General features: G+C 41.3%; 1 protein-coding gene and 1 long non-coding RNA gene across 6 annotated transcripts in view; one reads left to right on the forward strand and one right to left on the reverse strand.

The window, feature by feature from the left end:
- The window catches only part of LOC310686562, a 132,746-nt gene that overhangs the window by 67,925 nt on the left and 38,585 nt on the right, over window positions 1-26,236 (reverse strand). Inside the window, exons 2-3 of the long non-coding RNA XR_014515988.1 lie at window positions 26,007-26,117; window positions 13,009-13,132 (exon numbers count right to left, since the gene is read on the reverse strand). This is a non-coding gene — a long non-coding RNA (uncharacterized lncRNA). The remainder of the gene's footprint in view (window positions 1-13,008; window positions 13,133-26,006; window positions 26,118-26,236) is intronic.
- The window catches only part of LOC310686556 (uncharacterized protein), a 126,426-nt gene that overhangs the window by 37,997 nt on the left and 62,193 nt on the right, over window positions 1-26,236 (forward strand). For all 5 annotated transcript variants that reach the window (XR_014515984.1, XR_014515985.1, XM_083460394.1 and 2 more), the window contains exon 2: window positions 11,673-11,756. Coding sequence is in view for 3 of the 5 variants with exons in the window: in XM_083460394.1 (XP_083316520.1) it covers window positions 11,673-11,756 (84 nt within the window). In the remaining 2 variants the exon portion in view is untranslated. The remainder of the gene's footprint in view (window positions 1-11,672; window positions 11,757-26,236) is intronic.

Below are 26,236 nucleotides of genomic sequence, written 5' to 3' on the forward strand. Positions count from 1 at the left end.
GGGGTAAATTCCATTGTACAAGCATAAGTACAATACAAAACTTCAAAATCTGGTGCAGAATCCTGCTGAGGCAAGTACAATCCTTTGTTTATCTTAATTTATTATCCACTATGATTCCCATACTGGAAAAGATGGTTGGAAATATATTTAAATAAATAAAGCAAGCTGGCTTACTGCATAAAAATTAACCATATGAAATTAGATGAATTACTGCTTCTGTTTTCCATGAAAAATACACATCTCCCTCCACCCCTAATACTGGATTTGCTATATTTAAATCCAAAGAAAATATTTGTGTATCTATATCCCATGGTACATGCGCGGCCAACCCCAATTTTTTATGGTAAATGTGCAGGTGAACTAAGGAAGAGGAGAATGCAAGGAACTGACAAAGAAGGAGCTTTCTTTGCCATATTGTGAGTTGTCTTCTCCTTGTAGAAAAGAGGACCGAAGGAGGAGAGAGTTTTGAAAAAGGGGGAAAGAATCCAAAGTGTCTGACTTGTTGCTGGTTGGCCATATAGTGCTCTATTTATATTGGCAGGGAGCTCTGAGTGGCTGAAAGGTGGTCATTAACACCCTGACACAAAGTGCTGACAGGGTGATTATAAGATTAACACCCCGTGTTATATTAACAGTGTCAAAACCTCCCTCTTACCTTTCAGTAAAAAATAACAGTATGAAAGGAAACATTAAAAAGAACAGCTTTTATTTTAAAAAATGAGCATTAAAAAAAAGTAGGGACATGTGGTAAAGAACAGGCCTCTCTGTGTGGCACACAGAACCACCTGACAGGCCTTCTCCCACTTTCTGGGAGTACCAAAGTGCTTACAGTGGTACCTCGGTTAAGAACAGCCCTGTTTACGAACTATTCAGTTTATGAACTCCGCAAAACCGGAAGTAGTGTCCCGGTTTGCAAACTTTACCTTGGTCTAAGAACAGGATCCAAACGGTGGAAGGGTACTGGTGGCAGAAGGCCTCATTAGGGAAAGTGCACCTCGGGTTAAGAACAGTTTCAGTTTAAGAACGGACTTCCGGAACGGATTAAGTTCGTAAACCGAGGCACCACTGTATAGCACTCTGATTGCCACATGGCTGAGGAGAGAGGGAGCCATCAGTGAAGTAGAGGAAAAGAAATGGCCAGGAATGGTCAGACACAGTTAGGCCAGGACCTTGTCTGCGGCATTTTACTTCTGGGTGTGCGGGCTCCTTTTTTTTATATGATAATATGTGTCTGTGTGTGTACATGTTTCCTACTATTTCAGCTTAAACTTTTATATTCATTTCCAACCTGCATTCTGAAGTGGAATATGGGATTGCATGTACTAACCATGGACCCTCCAGGCAAGGAGAAGTAGATTACTTCCAAGTGACCAGTTTATTGAGCATTCCTCCCGATTGGTTTGCACACAAACTTTGCAGGGAGGTTATATGAAGTTGGCTGTTTATTGAGCATCCATTGTTTATTGGTGGAGAAGTTTTACAATGTTGCATCAAGCAATTGTTATCCCACATTTTCCAGTGCATTTCCCCATTACTTTTCTTACTGCAAAAGTCTGATTTTGGAGGGGGAAGAGCAGGTTTGTCATGCAACCTGAATTTGGCAGTACTCAGCTGAATCCTACCTGAAAATCGTGAGTCTGATAGTACCCGCAGGAATTTATATCTTAACCTGAAGACCACTTTAGCTAATGGGGCCTCCTGCTGCCACTGCGCTGCCACTGCACGATTTCTGTTCTCATCCTGAAGCAAAGTTCTTAACCTGAAGCACTATTTCTGGGTGAGCGGAGTCTGTAACCTGAAGCGTATGTAACCTGAAGCGTATGTAACTCGAGGTACCACTGTATATGTGAGACAGGACTTACACCTTTGTCTCTCACCACAACTATTTACCTCAGTTCGTCATATGTTCTTTTTGCAGTAGTTAGTTCAGGTATAGGAATCTGCCCTAAATCTTCCACTGTGAAGACAGATGTAAATAATTCATTCCCTGCAATCTCCTTATCCTCCAATGCATACCTTTGATTTACTTGTCATCCAAGATTCCAACTGCCCCTGTTGCCAGTTTCCTACCACTAATTTACCACATTTACATATATAGTTCTGTGTGTGCTGGTCTTTAAGTTTTTTACAATGTGCTCCTCAAATTCTTTTTCACCATCCCACATTGTCTGCTTTTATTTATTTTGGCCAAGTTTGTGTTCCTTTTTGTTCTCCTCATTTAGACAAAGCCTTCAAAATTTTTATGGAACTCTTCATGCCTCCAATATCTTCTTTGACTCTGCTTATTAACCAAACCAGCATCATCTTGGCCCTTAGGATACATTTCCTAATCTCCAGCTGAACTTCTATTCTAAAATCGTGTTTCTAAACAACTCTGAAGCATTTTGGAGTGATTTGACCCTCTTCACTCATCAACTTCCTTTTTGTCGTTTTTGGGAAAGTTTCCGCTCCCCAACCTTCTTGTTTTTGCTTCCCCACACCCCCACTTCTACAGTATCAAAGGAATAACAGACACCTTTTTCAACCATGGGTTTAATGTTTGGATTCTGCCTTTGGGCAGAGGATTTGGACTAGCAACTTTTGGGTCCTTTCCATATCTATGATTCTGTTATTTCCTCTTGTTTTTCAAAACAGCCTAGTAAATGTTTCTTTAGAGAGTCTGGAAAACACGCCACAGCTTGAGGGCTAATTTGCACATCCCTTTCCTCAAGCAACTCTTTGCAAATGATAGCACAGGGTGCTATGATTGCTCTTAAGTCTACCAGCAGCAATTGCTCAAAAATATCCAGTTCCTGTAAAAACAGCTATAGGTTAAAAACCTTCAGAGCAATGAAAAGAGTCATTTTAGGCCTGTGGTTTTTGGCATTGAACTGCTGTGAATGTATAAGCCGTATAAATGTTAGCTTTCTAAATAAACATAACCTCTGGTTTCATGGAAGCAGAAAATAAAGTTGAAACTTGTTCTTTTTGCAAAACATTGTCTCTCAAAAGGAGAATATATCTCAACAAGTTACAAAAAAAATATTCTGCCCACTCTGTATCCTCAGCTAATGATTTAGCCTTTCAGTTGTGAAAGAGTGGGTAGAGGTTTGGGCTTGTTTGTGCTTGAAACAGGTTTTTTAGATGTCCCTGACACCAAATCATGGGTAGTAAACTGGTGATGGAGAGGGTTAGGGAGGATCAACCAAAAGCAGTCAACCCTAACCCTTATAATGCTCAATGGATGGTTTTGATTTCAAGGCAGCTGATCATGAAGGAATATTGCCACCCCACAGGACAACAGGCCATTCTAAAGTGTTACATAGCATTGCTTTAATCTTACTGGGAGTGGGACTGTGAGTGGCCGCCGAGACCATATTACACTGGTCCTGAAAGATCTAAATTGGCTTCCAGTATGTTTCCGAGCACAATTCAAAGTGTTGGTGCTGACCTTTAAAGCCCTAAACGGCCTTGGCCTCCATTGTTCAGCCTGGGCACAGTGATGGAACTTCATGCTCCGGCACTAGGGGTGGAGAGCAGGTGGGGGCAGGGCTGGTTCACATCCTGGGGGCGTAGCGCCCAGTGCGGGTGGGGGGCAGCCACGATGGCACGCCACCGGGATCATGCTGCCGGGGGCGGTATGCTCCCCTCGCACCCCTCTTCCTCTGCCAGTACCTGGACACCGAAGTGAGTTTACAGGGAACCAGGCAGAGGGCCTTCTTGGTAGTGGCACCCACCCTGTGGAACACCCTCTCAGCAGATGTCAAAGAAATAAACAACTATCTGACATTTAAAAGACATCCGAAGGCAGCCCTGTTTAGGGAAGTTTTTAATGTTTGAAGTTTTATTCTGTTTTTAGTCCTCTGTTGGGAGCCACCCAGAGTGGCTGGGGAAACTGGCACAGATGAGCGGGGTATAAATAATAAAATTATATTATTATACCTAAATGTCCAGGTAGAAAAACTGTTTCACATGTAACAATTCTCTGTCTCAGGCTTTGCTGTTTTATGTATTTATTTATTTATAAATAATTGTGATACTGCATTTCATTCAAAATATTTACAAGGTAGGTCACTATATGAAAACAAATGTGGTGGTGGTGGTGATGATGGTTAATTTTTTTTCACTTCCATAAAGAAGTTACTTAAAGTGGCTCCCACTTTTAAAATACAAATTAATAATTAATAATAAAGCAGTGCCACAATCAATACATTAATCAGCAATTGAAGCTTGTTTATAATTACCATCAGAACACAAATAAAGGGGAAGATAATCTAACCTCTTAGGGCAGGGAGTGTCACATATGGGAAGCCACCACAGAAAAAGCTTTCTTACATGTTTCTATCACCATCAAAATATGCTCATAAAGCCCACCATTTGTGAAGATCAAAATAATGCTTATTTTATCACGACAGTTTACTACCCCCACCCCCCGCCCAAGTAAACAATTGCAAAATTGTCATTATTCAAGGGATTCCATTGCCGTTTGGGTGCAGGGGTATGAAAGCTGAATCAGGGTCACTTGCACTTCATTAGATACATGTAAAAGCCAAGAGCATCCTTTGATAAACAGATACTACTGAGATCCATGGGAATGTGGAAAAGTCCTCCAATGTGCATCCATATCAAACCTGCATTTTATTATATCCAGTGCTATTTTTCTAGAAAAAGAGGTGCTGGAACTCACCACGAATGCCTGTGTTGTTCTCTTATAATGCCAATGGTGCCTACCTGATAGGTACCAAAACTGAGTTCTTGAAAAATCCCTGATTATCTCTCATGTTTTTAAGTCTTCTACATTATATTTTTAGCATGTACGATGGAGCCACATGTAAGGAACAGAAAACTTTGTGAATTGTCCTAAAATGAACAAAAGGAATAAACCTCCAGGGTAGTTTCCCACCTTCCATTTCCATCAAGATCTAGCACTTCTGCCATCATGTATCATAGCAGAAGCATGACATTTAGCAAGCAAAGATACTATATTTTGACTTAGGCATCCTCTGTCCTCTACTTGGCTATAGCCAGCATAACATACACATGAATGTGGATATGTCTTTGATGATGGGCACTAACAGACTGAAAGGCTTCAAGGTATGTTGATCCCAGTTATTTATTAAATGGCAGCACTCTTCATTCTCCAATTGCTTTTATTTTACTTTTGTCAGATGAGTGTACTTCTGACCAACCTTAGTGCTACCAGAAAACACCCTCTCCAGTGCAACTGCCAACAGAGGAGAGGGGGTGGGAAATCTTGCTCTTTCATTTTTCTTCCTTTGCAAGGCCAAACATGCTGTCTTTGGAAAGGTTTCAATCCTGCTTTAATTCGTTTTTTTTAAAAAAGTGAAACAAAAATCACCATTTACATCATTGACAGCTGGCAGGTTTTATGTGTTCTTACTATTCCTGCCAAGTATTTTTTTTTTAGGTTTTCATTCAGCTCTGTCACGGATCCTTGGAGCACTGGAAGTGTCAGAGTCTGCTCCCACTGCAATGACATACAGTACCTTCAGGCATGAAGGTATTATGCTAATAGATTGGTGTAAAGGAAGTCTCCTTTTTACTTCAAAAACGGTATTTTAAAAATAGTAAAAATAAAACAAGAGAAATATACCAGGAGGATGAGGGGTTCCATTTCTACCCTTCACCCATCAAGTGCCAGAATATTTTGGTTAATCATGTAATTATGTCCTAGCATGCTTAAGAAAAGACATAAAAAGGTTAAATGATCTAGTGCTTCCCTTAGGTGTCTGTAGTCTCTTAAATAATTGTCAAGTAGTATTAAGAGGAAGGATTTGCTTGTGGTTAAGGCGGCATTCTTGCATTTAGGAAATCAAGCTTCAGTCACTGTTTCTGCCCTAGACTTACACTTAAGACTCTGGGCAAATATTTGATCTCTCTTCATTTTAAAGAGCTTGCCTCTTTAAAAATGAATATAACATGAATCTGTTTATTACAGGCATTCAAGGAAATGGTTTGGTGTTGAAAAGATAGGTGTTCAGTACAGGAAATGGGGCAAGACCTAAGCACCTGCAGTTTGCCAATGTACTTGCAATTGCGCGCATGGCACCTGGCATTTCATGATGGCACTGCTGAGTACACTGTCACAATTCTCTAGAGCGTATTTAGAGTTCTAACTCTAACAAATTCTAACTAGAGTGTAGTTAGAAGCTGCCCTCTAACTTTCTGGGGACCTGCACTTTGTCATGGCTTGTCATGGACTGGTTGGATGCAGAGGAATGGTGGAGGGAACTACCAAGGGAAGAAGGCTCAGAGCCAGGGGACTGGTGGTGGGATGATGATGAGTGGTCAGAGGGAGAAGAGAATGAAGACTGGGCAGAAGAGGTGTTGGAAGCTGAAGAAGCAACAGGGCTTCCTGAGCTGGGAGAGCCTGTGGCAGAGAGAAGTCCAGAATCAGAAGCTGAAGCTGAAGCAGGAGAGTGGAGGGGGGAGCCAAGAGGCAGGAATGAGTCAGGCTGGTAAAGAGTCACAGATGTCTCCACCTCCTGCTGCAACAAGCTCCCCTCCTTGCCTTGTTTCCCAGAACCAGAAGGGGTATGAAAAGAATAGAGGAGAGGTTGGCTGCATGTAGGCTCAGTCTCCAATTGCTTGGGAAAAGACCTGGAGAGGAGACCTAGACTGTTATGGCGAGGCAGGGACTTTCGGTCTCAGCAACCGGAGACGAGCTGTTGTGCTTATTAGACCTGACACTCAGCCAAGTGAAGATCATGTTTTTGCCACTAAAGAGTTAACTCCAACTTTGAATGGTGTGATTTACTGCCAGCTCACTCTTTGACACGTCTTCAACATGGAGCTGTGCAGAGGATTCAGGTGACTTGCTGTTGTGTACCTCCGTATCCAAGCCACACCAATGTGGAAAGCCAGAGAATACAGTTGTGTAGAGAGCAGATACTTATAGTAAGGGCCAGCCCAATACATTTTTGTTCCTGAGGCAAAGGAGAAGATCGTAACTTCTCCTGCTATTCCATGAGTAGTTTGGCAGCTGAGTCTTACTTCAACACTGGCAATGGGATAGCATCCTTAAGTGGACCTGAGGGCAGCGGGCTAGTTTAGGGAGCATATGACGGGCTGTGGCACACACACCACTGGCTTCCAACAGAAAGAAATGGCTGGAGGAATAGCTGGAGGGGCTTCTCTTGCTGCTCTCCATCATGTGCTGCCCCTGTCATTTGCTCCCAAGGCAGTAGCCTCCCTCTGCTTATTGGTAGGGCTAGCCCTAATTTCGGTCAAACAAAAGAAGAAACCCTAGCTTGCATCAACATGGAACTTCATTCAAATGAGATCTAAGCCAAGGGGCAGAACATTAAAATCCTAGTGTTAAATCCATAATAAAGCATGATCAACAAAAGCAACAGTAAATGGATCAGCACAGAAAAGCCAGAGGTGAACTATTTCCCAAAGGCCACCTTAAAAGGGCAACTTCTTCATTTATTTCTTGACTACATTACATTAGGGAAATATTCCTGCAAAAAAGAAAAGAAAAGAAAAGCATCTTGGGCAAGGGCTGCATATGAAACTGCATGTGTTAGGACAGGGGTCAGCAAGGCTTACCAGGCATGGGCCAGATCACTCCCACGGAGATCCTCTGTGGGCTGGACCAGCACAGTGTGACACCGGAAATCGTGTCTGCGCATGTCTGCTGCGCTGGAAATGGCTTCTGCGCAGGTGCGATTTTCAGTATCTGGGCATGCGCAGAAGCGATTTCTGGAGCCACGAAAGAGAGTCCCTGCACCACACTGCGCCAGTTTAGCGCAGCACGCGGGGACTCGCGAGCAGGCGGCTCAGTTTGGGGGTGGCTCGTGGGCTGGTTAAACAGCCTCTGTGGGCTGCTTCTGGCCCATGGGCTGCAGGTTGGGGACCCCTATGTTAGGAGAATGAGACCTCAAAGGCATGCAAATTGTCATGCACACCTTTAAGATAAAATTATGCAAACTGATGGGGAAATGGGGCAAAGTGAATCACGAGAAGGTAAAACTTGCAGATTTGTCCACCCCTAGGCAAGAGCAGGTCTGCTGGAGGGAAGGACTTTCCCAGACAGCATATCTGCTGCAGCTGTTTGTCTGCTTCACATGGCAGTCTAGAGCGATTACTAACCAGATTACCAACCAGTTGTTAATTGTCTTCCTATTTGAGGTGTGAGCAGCTCACCTCCAAATAGCCATGGCAGAACATCCCAGGAATAATTGAAAGAGAAAGACACAGAAGGGTAGCTTATGCCTCATTTCCCCCTGGTGTAGGTGTGTGCGTGCACACAGCCCCCAGTGTGATACAAGCACACTTCATGGCTCTCTGCACAGTTTTTCCTTACTCTTTCCATTATAGGCACTGCCTCATATGGCCCTCGAGGTCTGTGCGAACTGCTAGTCAAGCCACAATTCCTTAAAAGGACCTGAGCAATTGACTGTATTAATGAAACAATTAAATTGTGCTCCTTCTATCGTGTCACAATCTAATCCAGGCTCTGCTCTGCTTTGCAAAGGATGATACAGAAAATTCTGGGAACTGCATGAAGTCTAATCGCTTTGGGCACTTCTCTCCCCCCCCCGCCCCCACGAACGCAATAGTAAAAAAGAAAAAGAAAGAAAGAATTGGGCCCCATTCCCCAGCCCAATGAATCAAAAGAAATTAAATCAGCAGACAAATGCTTAAACCCCCTAAGGGCTTTCAGCCTCTTTCAGTTTTTGCAGTTGTTTATACTAGAATGCCCCCCCCCCTTTGTAAAAAGAAAAAGAAAACCCTGTGATACAACTCCAATCCATAAGAACAGTATTTCTATAATTTCCAGAGGCAATTGGGAAAGTTACAGCAGATTTTAGAGCTGAAGGCTCAGTTCATTCAGGAACAATGCCAGATCATTATTCTTGGCTTTCTAAAGTTTGAAAATAGCTTAGGGGCATGAGATGTTATGCACTGCTTGCAATATATTGCAAAGAAATACCTATCTTGTCAATCAAATGATGTTTGTGTAGCTCAACTGAGTTTTGTTTTTGTTAGCTGCTCTTTAAAAAAAGCAGAGTTTGAAGATCGGCTGCCCCTTATCATCAGCAATGAGACTAACTCCGGGTTGCAACACACAGACCACAAGGATGACACATTTTGGCACTGATGCACAGAGGCCCATAGGCACAGTCTTCTCTTACCAAATGCAATCATCATGGCATGTGTGTCTCCTGGAGCTATTTAACTTATTAAGCCAACAACTACTTAAAATGGCAGGTTGCTCTTGGAAAAAATCAACTTGCTGATTTCTGTCTGTACAAGATCCCATTTGATGCACATAAATTCTGAGAAAATCTATGCCTAGAGCAACAATCCATCTCTGGGAGACTAGAAGAAGTGTTCTGAAGCATTCCTTGGAAATCATCTTTACTCACAATCGGCAAATGCAACAGGTACAAATCATTTGGGATCTGCTAAGGTGTGAGGGCAAGGATGTTGACTGATGGTGACCAATCCTTGACAGCAGTTGGCAACAGCACTGCTATTTCTGCATTAGTATTCTACAAAGAAGTCAGAAATGGGACACATGGCACTTGGCACTTATATGGAGTGCTTCTCTGCCATCCATAGGAGCCAACTCCTAGGGGCTGGAGAGGCTTCAAAAAAAGCTCAACAACTTTTGTGCCTCGACTTTCACTTATTGAAATATGGCAACCCTAGGCAACGTGGGATGAAAATCCTCACTGTATGACCCCAATGCACTCTTAGATGACTGTCCAATTCAGATGTTTGCAGTCACGATAGATTCCAGGATGCAGGAACCTCTTATCCTGATGAACAACTTCCCTGGGAGTCAGGCTGGCCAGAAGAAAAAGGCCTTGGGTAGCTGCTTATAATAAGTGACTAGCTTCTCTTGAGCCAAGCCCCAGTAGAGAAGGCCAACTAGAAAGTTCACAGGGTACCAACTACTTAGCTAGAAAGATCTACTGTGCATAGCCTGCTTCCATGCACTGATAATGACAACTTTCCTGTACCAGATTCCTTCACTTCACAAGGCAAGCACCTAATCCTTTAAAGCTTCTGACTATAGTGATAAGTGGTAAGTAATTCCATTATACTGACATGGTGAAAGCATAGGATTTGAATGTGCTTATACCTCTCCATCAGGTCAAGCCACTAAGATTAGTAAATGGGAAAGATCATTGATGCCATGACTTGTCATTCAAAGGAATTGCTGGTGAACTTTAGAAGTGTCATCTGCAGGTCATGTTTGAAATTTATTATTTTTTTAAAAATGTATCACTTAAATGAACAACTTGAACCAATAAGAAGGGACCAAGACAGTGGCTTTTCTTGCACATTCTCTGTCCATAAAATCTTACTCTAGTATAAATGTTTTCTTTGATGGTTGGGTTCATTCTACATGGGGCCCCTCCAGTCTGGTGTTTTATTGTTTGTGTATTCTTGACACAATAAAAAGTTCATTAGTTGTGGATTATTTTGCTTTAGTTATGTGACACTAAATGTTGATGTCCAGAAGGGCTCTACCATGAGAAAAGTGGGACAAAAATAAACTAGAATGTTTGTGTTATAAAGGTTTTGGGGATTTCAGCAGGAGATTACAGGATATGCCCTCCATGGAAATGAAGCTGTGAGATCTCTTGTCTGCCCAATAGCATCATGAACACAAACAATCATGAATACACAATAAAAAGGATGACTATGAATGTCTGGTCTTTCTGGCAACAACCAGTGGAAAGAACCACCACCTTCTTCATTGTACATAATGCATATTTGGGAGATGAAAGAATAGGCAAAAATAGAATGCAAAAACAGATCTGGAAGCTAGGAACTGTACTCAGAGTAACACAAATTAACTCTTCATCACATACTAAGAAGGAAACACATCTTTCAGTTACTTCTCATAGTTATGGCCATGGATTTCACACCTAGAATGCAAAGGGGGCTGGAACTGTGGAGGTGATGGGAGGCAATATTTCTGAAATGTAGGTAGCAGGTTTTGCCTTTGTCTTTATTTTTCACCCCACCATATCCAAACAAATTCAAGCAACATAGAAACCAACTGAGGCATAGTTTACTGCACTAGCATGGCATCTCTACAGGGAGGAGGCATGTGGGTGGAGGTATTGGTATACCAGTGAAGTGACCTAGTCTTAATGCATTTGAGAATGCAGTAAATTACATTTTAAGAGCATTGGTACAGTAGCAGTATTGTTTATGCAAGCCTTTAGCATGTCCTAGTTATGCCTTAACATCTTGTGCTGATTAAAAGCAGGAATCCACATGAAAACTTGAAATAATCAGTGAAAAGGAAATGGGAATAATAGGAGCTATTTCCTTTCTTTGCATTTTATGTGCCCGCTCTGATACGAGTATCTAGCAGTCCCTTGTAGCTTTGCAAGAGCCATCTCAACTGTATGCCTTTTTAATCTAAGTTTAGCCGTAATGTTGCAAGGATACCTCTCATGCCCCCACCACTTTGCCAACTGAGCAAATTTTGCCACAGAATCTCCTTCCTAGCTCTGTTAGGATTCTAGTATGCATAGTATGCAATTCTCATACGGAATGGCTCTTATTTTTGTTACATTTTATGTAGGCCAGATCACTGAAGTGTTTCAGTTGCCAAGATCTGCGTCCTGAGAAATAATTGCGTGGGTTGTTGGAAATTTCCTCCTTCTTCTTTTAATAAAAAAATTGTATTGATGTTTCAGATATAAAGAGCAAAAACAGAAAACAAGGAAGAAGGCAGCTCCCTCCACAACTTCTCGTCAGGGATCACATTTCTCATCCCAAAGGTATATTTTCCTCTTCCATTTACTGAGCTCCAATTTTTGAAATTTTATTAAACTATCAATTTTGGGTACAACAAAGCAATTCTCTTGAGGAGTGTATGAGATAATTTGAACATGGAGGAAAATGCCTAAACAAACATATTCTAGGAACAGAGGCAGACTCTCCTTCATCCAGTTTCAGTCTACCACCACCACCAGCAGCAAGCTTTGCCTATTTTTCTGCTGCTCTGGAGGCCCCGCTCCCTTCATTTGATTGCTTAGCAACAAGGATTAAAAATCCTTAACTACAGCAAATTTTCTTTATCTGCCTTACAAGGTTGCCTCCATGCTTTGCTTTCTAACTTTCTTTACAAATGTACTTACTTAAAAATAAAGCTAAGAGTCCAGGCCCTCTGCTGGTTTGGGGCCCAGTACATGTGTACCCCACTGTACCCCACAGTCAGTGTCTTTGACTACAACTCCCATCATCCCTGACTATTAGCAATGTTCGTTGGGACTAATGGGAATGGGAATTCATTAACATCTGGAGTTCCACAGCTTCCTCACCCCTGAATATAGAGAACAAAACCTATGAGAATGAGATGGATATTCAAGAGCTGAGCTAAAATTGCCTTCCTTGTTCTGCTACCCATTTTGGGTCGTGGAGGAACAGGAGAGGTGGCCATTTTGGAAGCTACCAAATACTGGAGGAGGAAACTACTGCCATGAATATTTTGGGGGAGGGCATTTACCCTTTCTCTCTCACACACACAGCTTGAAAATAAATCGGGGAGAATTCATTGGTGTGATCAGCAGCTGGACGCCCTTATTTTTTTCCTTTTAAAGACACTGGCTGGCACTGTCTTAAATCAAGACACAGTATTGTCCCAATGTCTTCTGGAAGAAAAATAATGCAGTTTGCAGCTGGCTGTCCCAAACAGCTCCCTCTTTTGATGTTTGCAGACAGAAACAGTATTTCTGAACTGTGGGGAAAGAATGAAGGTACTAACAGCTAAATACTTCCTGTGAAACAGTTCAGCTGCTATTTTAAGAGACAAAATACACTAGTCAACCCACTCATGGTATTGACAAATTTGATAATTCTCACTGAGATATCTGGAATTTATACGGTTAAAAGGATGTAATTTTGGTTTCATGAAATCCAGTGGTATTTATTACAACACATTTCCTTTTCCTGTGTTCATTTTGACCTAAAGGTTATTAGAAGTGGGGTCTACAGATTACATATTAAACATTATAAGTATGAAGCACATACCTTGTTAATTTCATTCAAGAATATGTTTCTGTCTCAACACGATTGATCATGGTTTTCTAACATCCTCTGAAGGTCTGCAAAGCATCAGCAAGCCCATGTTGGTTGACATTTAAATCCTTGGGAGCTATTCAAACAAAATAAAGGTTCTTCTATTAATAACTGTTTTATGTAGCTGAAATGGCTCACTGTAGAGGTTGTGATGACATCCATATCCCTACTCCCAACCTTTTTATTTTCCCTGGTGCTTTCTCAATCAAGAACTGAAGTCTTGCTCTTATGAGCCCTTAGTATTTCTTAGCATCCTGTTAGTGCAGTTCTGTATTTCATAATACTGTAGATATTACCTAGCACTGAAGGAAGGTGAGTGATATGCATCTCATATACAGAATATAAGAAAGTGGATCCTGTTTTTTCAATGTAGTGACAATTTCAGTCTTGAGTCAGACACCACACTTAGTTATTGAAGATGTTTGCTTCCCCCCCACCCCAGTCTTTTACGTCTGGTTGCATTTAGCAGTTGACCATCACAGTAACACTTGCTGGGTATTTTTAAAGTAATCATACATATATTTCTGATTGACACAGAAGAACAGCAGGTTGCCCTGTCCAGTTTATTGGACCATAGTGAATCAGGCTTTGGGGGTTGTATATATATGGGGCAGGTGAGCAGTTCCTTCCTTCACAGTCTATTTAAATCGGTAAACATAGTGCAACAGTTCAATGAAAGAAGAATAAAAAATATCAGAAAGCAAAAACAAAATACCTAAACTAGGAACCTGTAACCCTCCAGATATTATTGGTCCTCAACTCTAATAAACTCTGACTATTGATCACCCTGGCAGGGACTGAAGGGAGTTAAAACCTAACACCAACTTGTCAATAGCCTTCTTAAATTGTTGTGCTCAAAACTGGACACAGTATTCTAGGTGTGGTCTGACCAACACAGAATAGAATGGTGCCTATTACTTCCCTTGATCTGGACACTATACTTCTGTGATGCGGCCTAGAATAGCATTAGTATTTTTGCAGATACATCACGCTGTTGAGCTTGTGGCCTACTAAGAACCCTTTTCACATGTACTACTGGCAAGCTAGGTGTCCCTCATCTTATATTTGTGCAGCTGGTTTCTGTTTAGGTCAGAGATGGGGACTCTGTGGCCCTCCAGTTGTTGTACAGCCATCAGTCATGGATGCTTTAGTTGAAATTCTTGTGTTGAGGGGGGTTGGACTAGATGGCCCTTGGCATCCCTTCAATATTCTGCAATTCAGTGTTTCTATAATCCTTTGGCAGGAAGAGCTGCCATACTGAAAATTCATTTGGAAGCTATTCCAAGGCTGGTGATTAAAATAAGGAATATCCATTATGCCCTACATTACACTTTTTGAAGAAAATGGGCTAAAATAAGAGAGAGAGATTGCAACCTTACCATGAAGATAGCAGTCCTCAATGAATTGTCTTACTTCCTTTAACAAAGCCAGGTGGAAAGCTGAAGCCATCCCTGCCCTATACTCCTCTGTCTAGGCCAGAGAGATTTATATAACCCTCATTCTGTCATGATTAGTCTCAGCTGGGTCAGCTTCTGCAGACTTAAATTAACCCCATATGGACCAAAAAGAGGAACATACCTTTTGACAATCCATTCTTTAGCAAAAAAAAAAGGATTTCCTCCAAGTGCTAATAATTGCTATGGCTGATTCTTTTTTTTTCTTTTTTTTTGGAGGGCCTAGATTGCGCGCACACACACATTTCAGTGGGGCACTTTTGAATATAATTGTTACAATATAATTATGGAATACAAAAGCTTATGCCATAATACATTTGCTGGTCTTTAAAATGCCACAAGACTCTTGTTTTTGCTGTAATTATTGCAATTTAGTATGTGAAAAGATATTTTTAAACAAAATGTACATTCTGAACAGTACTAGACAATCATAGGTAAAGGTAAAGGGACCCCTGACCATTAGGTCCAGTCATGGCCGACTCTGGGGTTGCGGCGCTCATCTTGCTTTATCGGCATACAGCTTCCGGGTCATGTGGCCAGCATGACTAAGCCGCTTCTGGCGAACCAGAGCAGTGCACGGAAATGCCGTTTACCTTCCCACCGGAGCGGTACCTATTTATCTACTTGCACTTTGACGTGCTTTCAAACTGCTAGGTTGGCAGGAGCAGGGACTGAGCAACAGGAGCTCAACCCGTCGTGGGGATTCAAACCGCCGACCTTCTGATCAGCAAGCCCTAGGCTCTGTGGTTTAATCCACAGTGCCACCTGCAACAGTCATAGCTCAAGGAAATTCAAGTACTACCCTATCATTTTTAGTTTAGAAGGAAACCTAGTGTGGTATAGTGGTTAGAGCACTCAACCTTGGGTTTCCATATGTTGTTGGACTACAACTCTCATCATCCCCAATCACTGATCTTGCTAGCTAGGAATGATGGGAGTTGTAGTCCAACAACATCTGGGGAGCCAAGTTTGAGAAAGGCTGGGTCAGAGTGTCAAATGAGGACTTGGGAGACCAGGGTTCAAATTCCCACTTGACTATGACACTTGCTGGGTGACCTTGGGCCATTCTCTGCCCCTCAGCCTAACCAGCCTCACACAGATGTAATGGGGATAATATGAGGGAAGAAGTAAACCATACACTCCACTTTGAGCTCATTGGAGAAAAAGGTTGGTTAGAATGTGGTGCTGATAACACCATGGTTCCAGGTTCAATTCCCACATGGGACAGCTGCATATTCCTGCATTGCAGGGGCTTGGCCTAGATGATTCTCAGGGTCCCTGCCAACTCTACAATTCTATGAAATGCAATCAATCAATCAATCAATCAATCAATCATGTCTATGGATTTGCAGCTGGGCAAAAACTGCACAATTATGGATACCATCATTTATAAAATCCACATCTCTTGATTGACTCTATTTTATTTTTATATTATTTGCTGATTTAATTATTTCATTGTTTGAAGGCCACAACACTTGCAAGTGCATACACTGCTGTGTGTGATATATTGCCACGAAGCATATCATGGCGTGGCGTGGGATTTTGCAGAAGAAGAATAAAAATAGTTCACACATTTTAGAATTATAAAGTGATAGAATTGATCTTTGGCTTTGCAGCTTTCACGGAAGCATTAAAAGAAGTGGAGAAGACATATAACATGAATTAAAAGATGCTACCTTTAGCAGAAGAGCGAGAGCAAGAATGATTGACAGTAGGAGAGTGGAATGAAACGTTGGGCAGGGTTAGAATGAGTGACAGGTTGAGAGTGAGACAGATGAAAGTGAGATAATGAAGAGATATTAAAACAAGCACATCCGTTGAGAAAAAGAGATGCGTATAGGAAATTAGAACTATGAGTATTCTGTGTAAAATGACTACATGTTCTGTATGCTATATTTTTGGATTCTAAGGTATCAGATCCAGAATGGAATCCTGGTGAAGGGACTTTATCCATTACCCTACACCATTTTCCCCATTAAAGTTGTCACTGCCAAGCTGCTGTTTGCCCCATATGTGAATGAAATTTTCAGTTATTATACAATTACCTGTATGTTCTCTCTTCCACCCACCACCCAATAAATCTCAACTTCAGCATACAGTAGTAGGATTGTCTTTGCACTGTTCAATCAAACAAATGTTTACAATGCACTTGTTGGCAGTTATGGGGAATATATACAACATTAAGAAACACTGTAGAAAGCTAGCAGTTGACTGGACGGAATAGCTTCAATGGAATACCAAAACATTCAAAATGCCCCCAGCTACCACCAAAGGCTACCTATTTTTTAGAATGTGTTGATTTTTTAAGATCTGAAATTCTATGGCACAGCTGGGATTTAATCAACCCTGTCGCACAAATCTCATGGCCTCATTTCTATACTGAAGTTTTTGTTGAGAAAGAAAAAGAAAAGAGAACTAGGGGAGCTATCTCAAAGGAACTAAAAGCAGTACTGGAGGTATCTTCCCTGCAGGCACCCGCTCCCCCAAAATAGGCCAGAATTTACTTTAGGTCAAAAGAAAACTGCTGATCTGGAAATAATAGTACATTCCGGAAAGGCCCAGCTGTCACCTCTCACCTCACAGCTGCTCTACATTATTGCAACAAGGAAACTAAACAAAACAAAAGCTCCAAAAGTATTATGGCGATGATTATTCCTGTGGCAATACTGCATCTCCATGGTATTTGTAATTAGTAATTTTCTTCAACAGTGTTATTAAGGATTAAACAATTACTTTGTCTTGGCAGCTCACTGGTAAGCAGGAATGATGTTCATTTAGGCACCAGTAAATGCATCAGGATCAATTTACCAGCCCTATCCCAACCACTGTGGAACCAGCCTACAGATGGACACCCAAACATGTGTAAGCTCCTGTATGAGGTATCCAGAACCCTGGAAAGTGGAAAAATCTGCAATCACACATGACACCAGTCTACCCGTTCCACAGACTCATCCATACCTAAATGAATGCCTGAAGATGGTTATTATCTTCCATGGTCGTATATGCCTAGGACAATGGAATAGGAGGAAGTGAGGCCAGACATTTGTCCCAGGACAGCCAGGAAATGGTCTGCAATGGACCAAAGGACTCCAGTATTCTGAAGGCCAGGCCTGTAAAGACAGGCAGCCCAGCTCAGGATGCCTGGGCTAACCTTCCACATCAAGTTGAAGGAAATAATAGCAGCCCCAGTTAGAGATACCCTGGAACTGAGAGGCAGTCAGGATGAAGACAATACAAATGGACATAAAGAACAGGCTGTAAGCTGTCTCTCTATACATGAATTTGAAGAATTTATAGACTATAAGCAAACAAACAAATATAAAAAGACATGACACAAGGGAGGAGGAGTTGGTCAGGGAATTGTTTCAATCAGCACATTTTATCTTAAACATATATTTTAGTTCAGTGCATGCATTTTATAGTTTCAATGAATATAAAAGGGGAGGGCTTTTGAGCTAGGGGAGGGATCCCACTGGCAGAAGATGGAGGCAACATTTGGGCCACCGACTCTCCCAGAACAGTGTGCAAGATTGCACTGAAAGCTGCAGGAAGGAGTTAGGAAAGGTGACCTCCAGCACATTCATCGACAGGATATAAAAGTAATCAATCAATCAATAATATATATATATAGGACATTCCTTCTATTCATCTTCTAAGCAAGGCCTGTTAGTACAGTGGTACCTCGGGTTACACTTCAGGTTACATACGCTTCAGGTTACAGACTCCACTAACCCAGAAATAGTGCTTCAGGTTAAGAACTTTGCTTCAGGATAGGAACAGAAATCGTGCTCCGGCGGCGCAGCGGCAGCAGGAGACCCCGTTAGCTAAAGTGGTGCTTCAGGTTAAGAACAGTTTCAGGTTAAGAACGGACCTCTGGAACGAATTAAGTACTTAACCCGAGGTACCACTGTATAAGATTTTATTCTGCAAATCCCTTTTTTCTTGTTATTAATCTTCAGCCTTTAGGAATGGGGTAACTTAGAAATCTAAACAAGCAAACCAATCTACCCTTACCCTTGTAGCCTTCTAGGGGGCGGGAGGTAGGGGGGGTAGGAAGCAGAGTAGTTGGGAGTTTTGTCCCTGTGGTTTTAACCAGCTTCACCTCTCTCACACACTGCATGCCAGCAGACAAATCCAGCAGGACTGAGCAGGTGCCATCTCTGAAATCTAGTAGGATTAGGTTTTACTTGTAGTTTAACAGGCATCGAGATATATTATCCCCTGAAACATTTCAATGTCAAGCTCTTAAAGATTTATCTAGCTTAAACAAATCATAGGGCGTTGCTAAGGGAGATACGGTAACAGAAGTGTTGTAACATTTCCGATGAAGGCATTGTTGACATGTCAGGTTTATACGGATGGCATTTGATGTGATTTCCTTTCATATGTTGCAGCAGAGCTTAGCCTTCCTTTCCAAACAAACTGTAAAGATACCTGTCAAACATTATAGAGAACCTTGGAAGTGAGAGTGCTTGGTGTTTGTGCTAGGTCAAAAACAGAGAATGAACATTTGGCTCCATAAGCCTGAGGCAGCTTTTGTTGTTGTTCTAAGACATAGTAATTAAAATAAAGGGGGTTGTTTTATGATAGGATTTTGGAGCAGGGCTTTCCCTAATAACCTTGAATAATAAAAATGACTGTGTGCAGCTGATTGAGGAATTAAAACATACACTGGATCTGACCTGCCAAGATTATTCTCTGCAAATTCTAACATGTCCAGTATATTGACATTTGTGAAGGTCATGCTTTAAAAGAAAGGTGAACCTCAGATACAGTACATACTCATTGTGCACATATTAAAGGCACATAATACATTTTCTTATATTCTGCAGCAAAGCTGAACCTTCTCCAAGACCTAGAGTGTCATATTTATTGCTTATCCCCAAGGATGGGGATTTAGCATTTGGATAGCTAATAGGAACAGAATGTTTTCATCTATGACTAATGCAATGGCTAAGTGCTGAATTCCAACTGGAACCCAGACCTATTGGGAGAAAACAAATTGGGATATTAGGAAGATAACACTGGAACGTCTCTTAACCCTGCCAAAGTGGGAACACAGCCGTCTTTCCAAAGATGTTCTCCAGTGACAATCCAGAAGTATTTGATAGTTCTCATTCAGTATATCAAACTCCCATTTGGGATTGTTTTTGTTTTAAGTATGCATGGACTGGGGTAGATATGAAAATCACTGGGAATGTGAATAATGACAACAACAATAAATGGAGCATATTATTCAATATAGTGAGAAGCTGTCAAAATGAATTGTGAGTTATATAAGATGAAGACATGGGGCAAATCTACACTGGTCAGTTATAACATTAAAAATCCATTGCAAAAATGAGACACCAGAGGATGTTGTAGAGCAGCAATCCGTTGTCAATGGAAAATTGCATTGGGAGCCATATTATTATTTTCTAAGCATTTTTATAGATCAGTGTAGACCTAGCCTTGGTGTAGAATATATGATGAGATAAGAGCTATGTATCTGTAGATCTGTGAAATAAGTTAGCATTCTAAAATTAATCCACACAGTATTTCTTTTTGAATGTTCTCTGCCTGTGGTCCAGGAAGAAAAGGAGGCTAATGTGGTAATGAGTAAAAACCTCTTCGTGATGCCTCTTAACAGTTGCTATATGGGCAAAAGTCCACGGGAGGAGTCCTCACCTAGGGTAGAGGCATGGTTGATGATAAGAGATTGGGACTTTACAGTGGCTGCACTAATATTGTGGAATACTTGGCCCATGAAGCAAAGATGGAGCTCTTTCTGCCTGCTTTTACCAGCTGGTAAAGACATAATTTTAGGCAGGCTTTTGTCTACTAAGTATGATCTGAGAAGGCCATTTTCATCTGTGGTAATTACCACTTTATGTAACTTTCAGTTGTTTTGTTTGCATCTTATTGTATTTTAATGTTAAATTGGATCTGTATATGTGTGTGTAGGCTTGCCATGCACGATGGAAAAAGCAGTAGAAACAGCTCAAGAAACTTATTTTTGTGTTAGGTTTCCGCTCAAAAGCTCAACAATTTTAGGGTCTTCCTTTATGGAATATGGCAGCCCGAGTGTTTTAGGTTATCTATCCTTGTTTTTGAACTTGTATTTAAAAGTCATTTTTTAAAAGTTCTTTTTTTTCTGGAAAAAGAAACTAATAAACAAGACCAACAATTATAATAACTAGTTGTAAACCAACCTGTGTGGTGCATAGAGGCTAGAATGGTGGGACAGGAATTTCTATATAAAGAAATATAAATCAGTCCTTAGCCAAAGCATGTCTGTGTTGGGGCTTTACATTAAGGAGATTCTGGCTCTGGGAAATAATCCAAAGGAAGGAAGGAGTGGAGTGGAGTGGAGTGACAAGGAGCCAAGTAGACTAGAAAGACGATGACTTTCCTTCTGTTCCTGAGAAGCTGGCAAGTGCATCAATCTCCGATTGATTTCTCTTCCAAAGGAGGCAAATGTGGTAAGTTACCTAGGCTGCAGTTCAGAAGGTTCAGTATAGGCTATGTTGTGACTCAACACACCCATGCAACACATCAGATTCTCCTGATCTGGTAGGAATTGAAAGTTTTCCAGATTAGTTTGTGATTTTGCTTTGGCAACATTTGGCTCTCCTTCATTGGAGGTTTTAATTGAGATTCCTGCATTGCATGACCCTCTATAATTGTACAATTCTATGAACATATAGTACTGGCTCCCCCCATCACAAGTCTACACCCCCTCACCTGTGTCTTTGGCTTTGTGTTCTGCTCCTGCTCAAGGCCGTCTAAGGCCCAACATTTGACATGGTTGCATTTGAACAATTGCATCTCAGTTTAATAAGCCAAGATACGTGCAAGACTTTAGCCTCTTCTCTCCTCCCATTGCTGTGCCTGAAGGAAATGAGCAAGTGTCTTATTAACCATGGTTTCCTGTTTCACCCAAATCAGCAAACTATGGTTGCCTAATGCAGAACACAGTTTGAAGTGGGTTTATGCTCTTGGATTGTTACAAATAACCATAGTTGACCATTTCAGATGAAACAGGAAACAGGTTTATTAAAGACTGCCCACTTTTCATTCAGACATGCTGTGGAGAGGGGACAGAAGATGCTGAGCAGGTGGGCAGGTCTTGTCCATAGCTCAGTTTGTTAAACTATAGGATGATCATCCAAACCTATCCAATGCCTCACAAATATATTCAAGAAGTTCAATATTGTCAACCAGCTGAAAAAGTGTGAAAAGATCAGGCTTTCAGAAATGTTGGAAATGTAAAGAAAAGGATGGCACTTTTTACCATATGTTGTGGGAATGTAAGAAAGTGAAGAGCTTCTGGGAATTGATATATAATGAATTGAAAAAAATGTTGAAATATACATTTGTTAAGAAACCAGAGGCCTTTCTTTTAGGAATTATAGGAAATGAAATAAATAGAAAGGATTGTAAACTTTTCCAATATGCAGTAACAGCGGCAAGGATATTACTGGCCCAGAAATGGAAACAGGAACATATACCAACATTGGAGGAGTGGAGAATGAAGCTGATGGACTATGCAGAACTTGATAAACTGACAGGGAAGATCAGATATCTACGAGAGCAAAAGTTCATCAAGGACTGGGGAAAGCTAGTGGAGTATTGGGAATGTATAAGTGATAATGAAATAACGTTAGTGGCATTTAAAGAAGCTCTATAAAAACCTAAGAAATATTGTAAGAAAGAAAAACAGGTGTGGAAGGGTATGTTAAAAGGCAATAGAAAATTTAGGAAATGTGTAATTAAAAAGTTTAATTCGGATGATTGTCAGAGAGGCTGAAGGAAGTCCAAAAACGAGAAAATTTGTTAAAGTTGTAATGTGGTGCGATATGTATTTTTCTTGATGAAAATTAATAAAAAATATTACAAAAAAAGAAAAGATCAGGCTTTCTGTTTATTGATTACAACACTTTTAAACAAATCTAATGCTAAGCTACCTCAACTTTTAGCAGTTGTCCTTTATGTTAAAGGACTGTGAATCAGAGTGACTTTAAAATTGCTCATTATTTGTGAATCACTATTTTTAAACAAAGGAAAAACAGGATTTATTGAGAGTATGTGTACTCTATGTCTAAATTTATTCTCTAAATGAGCTTTCCTCATCTGTTTTTTTCATCTGTAAGGAACTAAAACTAGCTGAAAGATTGCTCCAGTAAGTCTTGATTCACCCCTCTTATTAAGCATTGAAGCCTTGGCTGTAATATGAATACATCCATATGCTGTTTCCCTTTCTCCCATCTGGAATTATAGCAAAGCATGCTGAGATGTTACCATGGCTATGTAATAACAACCAATTGCATTTCACTGTCTTTCTGCCATACGATCTGTTTTGAGTTTGGAATATTTGCTGGAAGGAGTGATGGCTCTATGACTTCTGAGTCATATTTATTAAATGCAAAATGTTTTCACAGAACTCCTCTTAGAACCATAATAAAACAACGAAGACCAAGTAGCCAACCATCTCCTATAATAGGGTGCACTGCCATGTAGAATGTGTGTGGGAAAGCAGAACCATGTGTGCATGATTTTTTAAAAATCTTCTCAGTATAATGAAGAGCCAGAGTAGCAAATTCAGGGTTTGTTTAATGACAAGGAGTGAGACTTGAACACCAGTGTTGGATTGACGTCCAGGCTAAGCATGTTATAGGACAGCGTACTGGACAAACTGAGGTCACAATGTTCTTTGAATGTGAGGTGGGCCTCAATATGAAGTATGAGGACGCTCTTAGGTTAGTCAATGCTAGTAGTGAAGAAATGTCAACTAAACTCAATCAGCTTGTGTAACAGTAGGGCCAGACTCCATGTGATTTCAACTGACCAATTATTACAAACTGGTCTGCCCTGGTGCTCAGGTTAGTGATCTGTGTGTCTGTTAAGACAACGTGGAAGCTAAATAAGTAAAACAGCCATGCATATTCAATTTAGAAGGAAGGAGTGTGATATTTCTACCTATAGAAAATGACATTATTCTCGCTTTCATATATATGCTTTCATGCACTCTATAATTTGAGTTGTCACATTTCTAAAGTGGCTGGGCTGGCTTCTTTTTGTAGTACAAACACACTGGCCCAAATTGGTAATACTGTAAAAACACCAAATTAGGAGACTACAAATTTGGGGTTTTTTTGCTAGTTTGAGCTAGAAGATGTTGTTTTGTGTGATATAATCCCAATTCTTTCCATCTGTGGAACAATTGCTGGTGAGCGCCTTCCTGCTTTTTGTTTTATACTCCATTTTTATCTACAGGCTGTTTCACAAAACTTTACTACTGTAGGACCAACCCTGGCTGAGCCAATGTAAAGAAAGTGTTTGTATCCCATGTCAAAGCCTTTGAAAGATTCTCGCAGGTTAGGACATGGCGGCTGTTTTATGCTCAGAAGTAATATCCTGTCAGCAACACAAGGAGGAGACTCTTCATGTATATTACAGCAGGGGCAGCCAACGTGAAGCTGTTGGACTGTAACTGCCAGGAGCCTCAGGCAGCATGGCCAATGGTCTGGGACAATGGGAGTTGCAGTCGAACACCACCGGGGGGACACCACCATGTTGGCTGACCCAGGATTATTATCAGTACAGTACACTGTTGGATAATATAGGTTTATGTGACTAGGAATGAGCCCTGTATCTATGTATCTGTCTCTATGACAGCAGCTCCAAAATACAGTGAAGCAAGATGTCTAGCATTGTTTCCTGTGCAGAACCTTGTGAACTGTAGATACTATGCAGGTTCATATAGTTGACAGTAAGGGAAAGGGGTGGATTCCCTCCACCCAATAAAATAGGCAAAGTCAGCTTGATCTGCCACACTTGCTATTAATAGCATTATGCTATTGCTACTGAGGCAAAAGTCACTGCTTGAGCCTCTACAGCAGAATCTGTCTATGTCAGGAGTCAGCAAACTTTTTCAGCAGGGGGCCGGTCCACTGTCCCTCAGACCTTGTGGGAGGCCGGACTATATTTTTTTTGGGGGGGGGGGGAATGATGCAAGAGCACCATGAGCCCCAATGGCTGCTTACTTGTGTCTTGTGAGCACCACGGGCTGGTGGTGGCGGAGGGACGAAAGGGCTCCAGCGAGGGGCTGCTTAAAATGGCAGCTGCTTGAGTGCTGCTGCTTCTGGCACCAAAAAAACCCCAGCCCCCTCCCTCCTCTAGGCAGGGCGGGGAGAAGCCAGGAGGACAGAGGGAGGACGCATTGCCGCTGCTGCCATGTGAGGGAGAGGGAAAGAGCACGTGCACTGGCAATCCATGCTGCAATTCCCGGACTGTCCGCAGGCCGGATTCAGAAGGCAATTGGACCTGATCTGGCCTGCGGACCTTAGTTTGCCGACCCATGGTCTACATGATCAGACAAGCTGGACGGCCATCAAAAAGGAAGGAAGACCTTATTCTTTGTCCCCATGACCATTATCGTTTTTTAGAGATGCCTGTTTTTCAGAAAAGTGCCTTGTTCGATGATGATGATGGTGGTGGTGGTAGTGGTGATGATTTACTATTTATACCCCACCCACTCTATTCTCTATCATGTAGATGCTGATTTCACATTTGTAGCATTTTTTTTCTACATTAGATGCTTGATATAGGTCGATTGGCATCTAGGGCAGAGACATCGGTGATAGAGATCAGTATCCATTAAATTAAATCCAATCACCTATGTGACTTCCTTCTAATTGTAGGCTTACTATTATCTGCGAATATCATGTCAGTTAAAGAACACAACAAATGGCATTTTGTGGACCATGATTGTGGCAAAACGGATGCAAGGGGCCAATAAGCTTAAGAGCAACACTTTTCAGAGAGACACTGATATATTACTTCTCTCTGAAATCAAGCGATCTACAGTGCCAGCTACAATAGGACCCCCACTCCTTGTTCCGCATGCCTCAGCCTGTGCGATGCTCTAATTAATTTTGTTTTGTTTCAAGAAAGAGCTCTCCAAGTTCAAGCTGGTGCCAAGGGCAAGTTCAGAGACACAGCCAAGGAAGATAGAAAGGAACCGGCACTTAAAAGTGATGTTCTCCAGAAGGCACAAAATATGTAAAGGTCTAAATCTAAAATATTCAGTTATGTATGCCTTGAGCTTATTGCTCAACCTGCACTTCCCCGTTTCTCCCTTCCCTGGTGCCTCAAGGGGAATAAAAATTGATGAAACTACTTCCGAGAGCTGTTGGCTGTGTTTGGTGCTAGTTGGTGCACGTTCATCTCTCCCTGCCCTCCCCTCTCATTCACATTTATTAGTTCAGTGCCAAATTCACTTGGCTCACACAATGAAAGAAATGTTATCTTTCTTTAGACACTTCCCATTTAGGCTGCACTCTTCAAAGGCACCTCTCTAAGCTGGTGCATTGAGCTTTGCTGGACACACCAGCATGCACTTGATTTCATTTTACTAATTGTAGTGGAATCTGAGGAATACTAGATGATTTGTGGGGTGAAATGCTTCCTTGTGGATAGCTCCACAGCAGCGCCACAAGGAGCGATTTAACTCACCTTCCATCTGGTGACCATAAATGTGTGCAATATCCAGTTCCTCATCAGGAGAAACCTGATTCTTCAGTTGGAATAGGGACACTGTATATATAATCTTAGAGGCATTTTCTTCTGGAAGAAAGAGAGGGAAAACTAATGAACAGTTATGCCATTTAAGAATAATATTTCTCATGCATAGCATGTCCAAAGTCATTCTCATTTTTATCTTGCTTATTTTCACATTGGCCAAC

The sequence above is a fragment of the Podarcis liolepis genome (genome assembly GCF_965112155.1).
Source record: "Podarcis liolepis genome assembly, chromosome: 9".
NCBI lineage: Eukaryota > Metazoa > Chordata > Lepidosauria > Squamata > Lacertidae > Podarcis > Podarcis liolepis.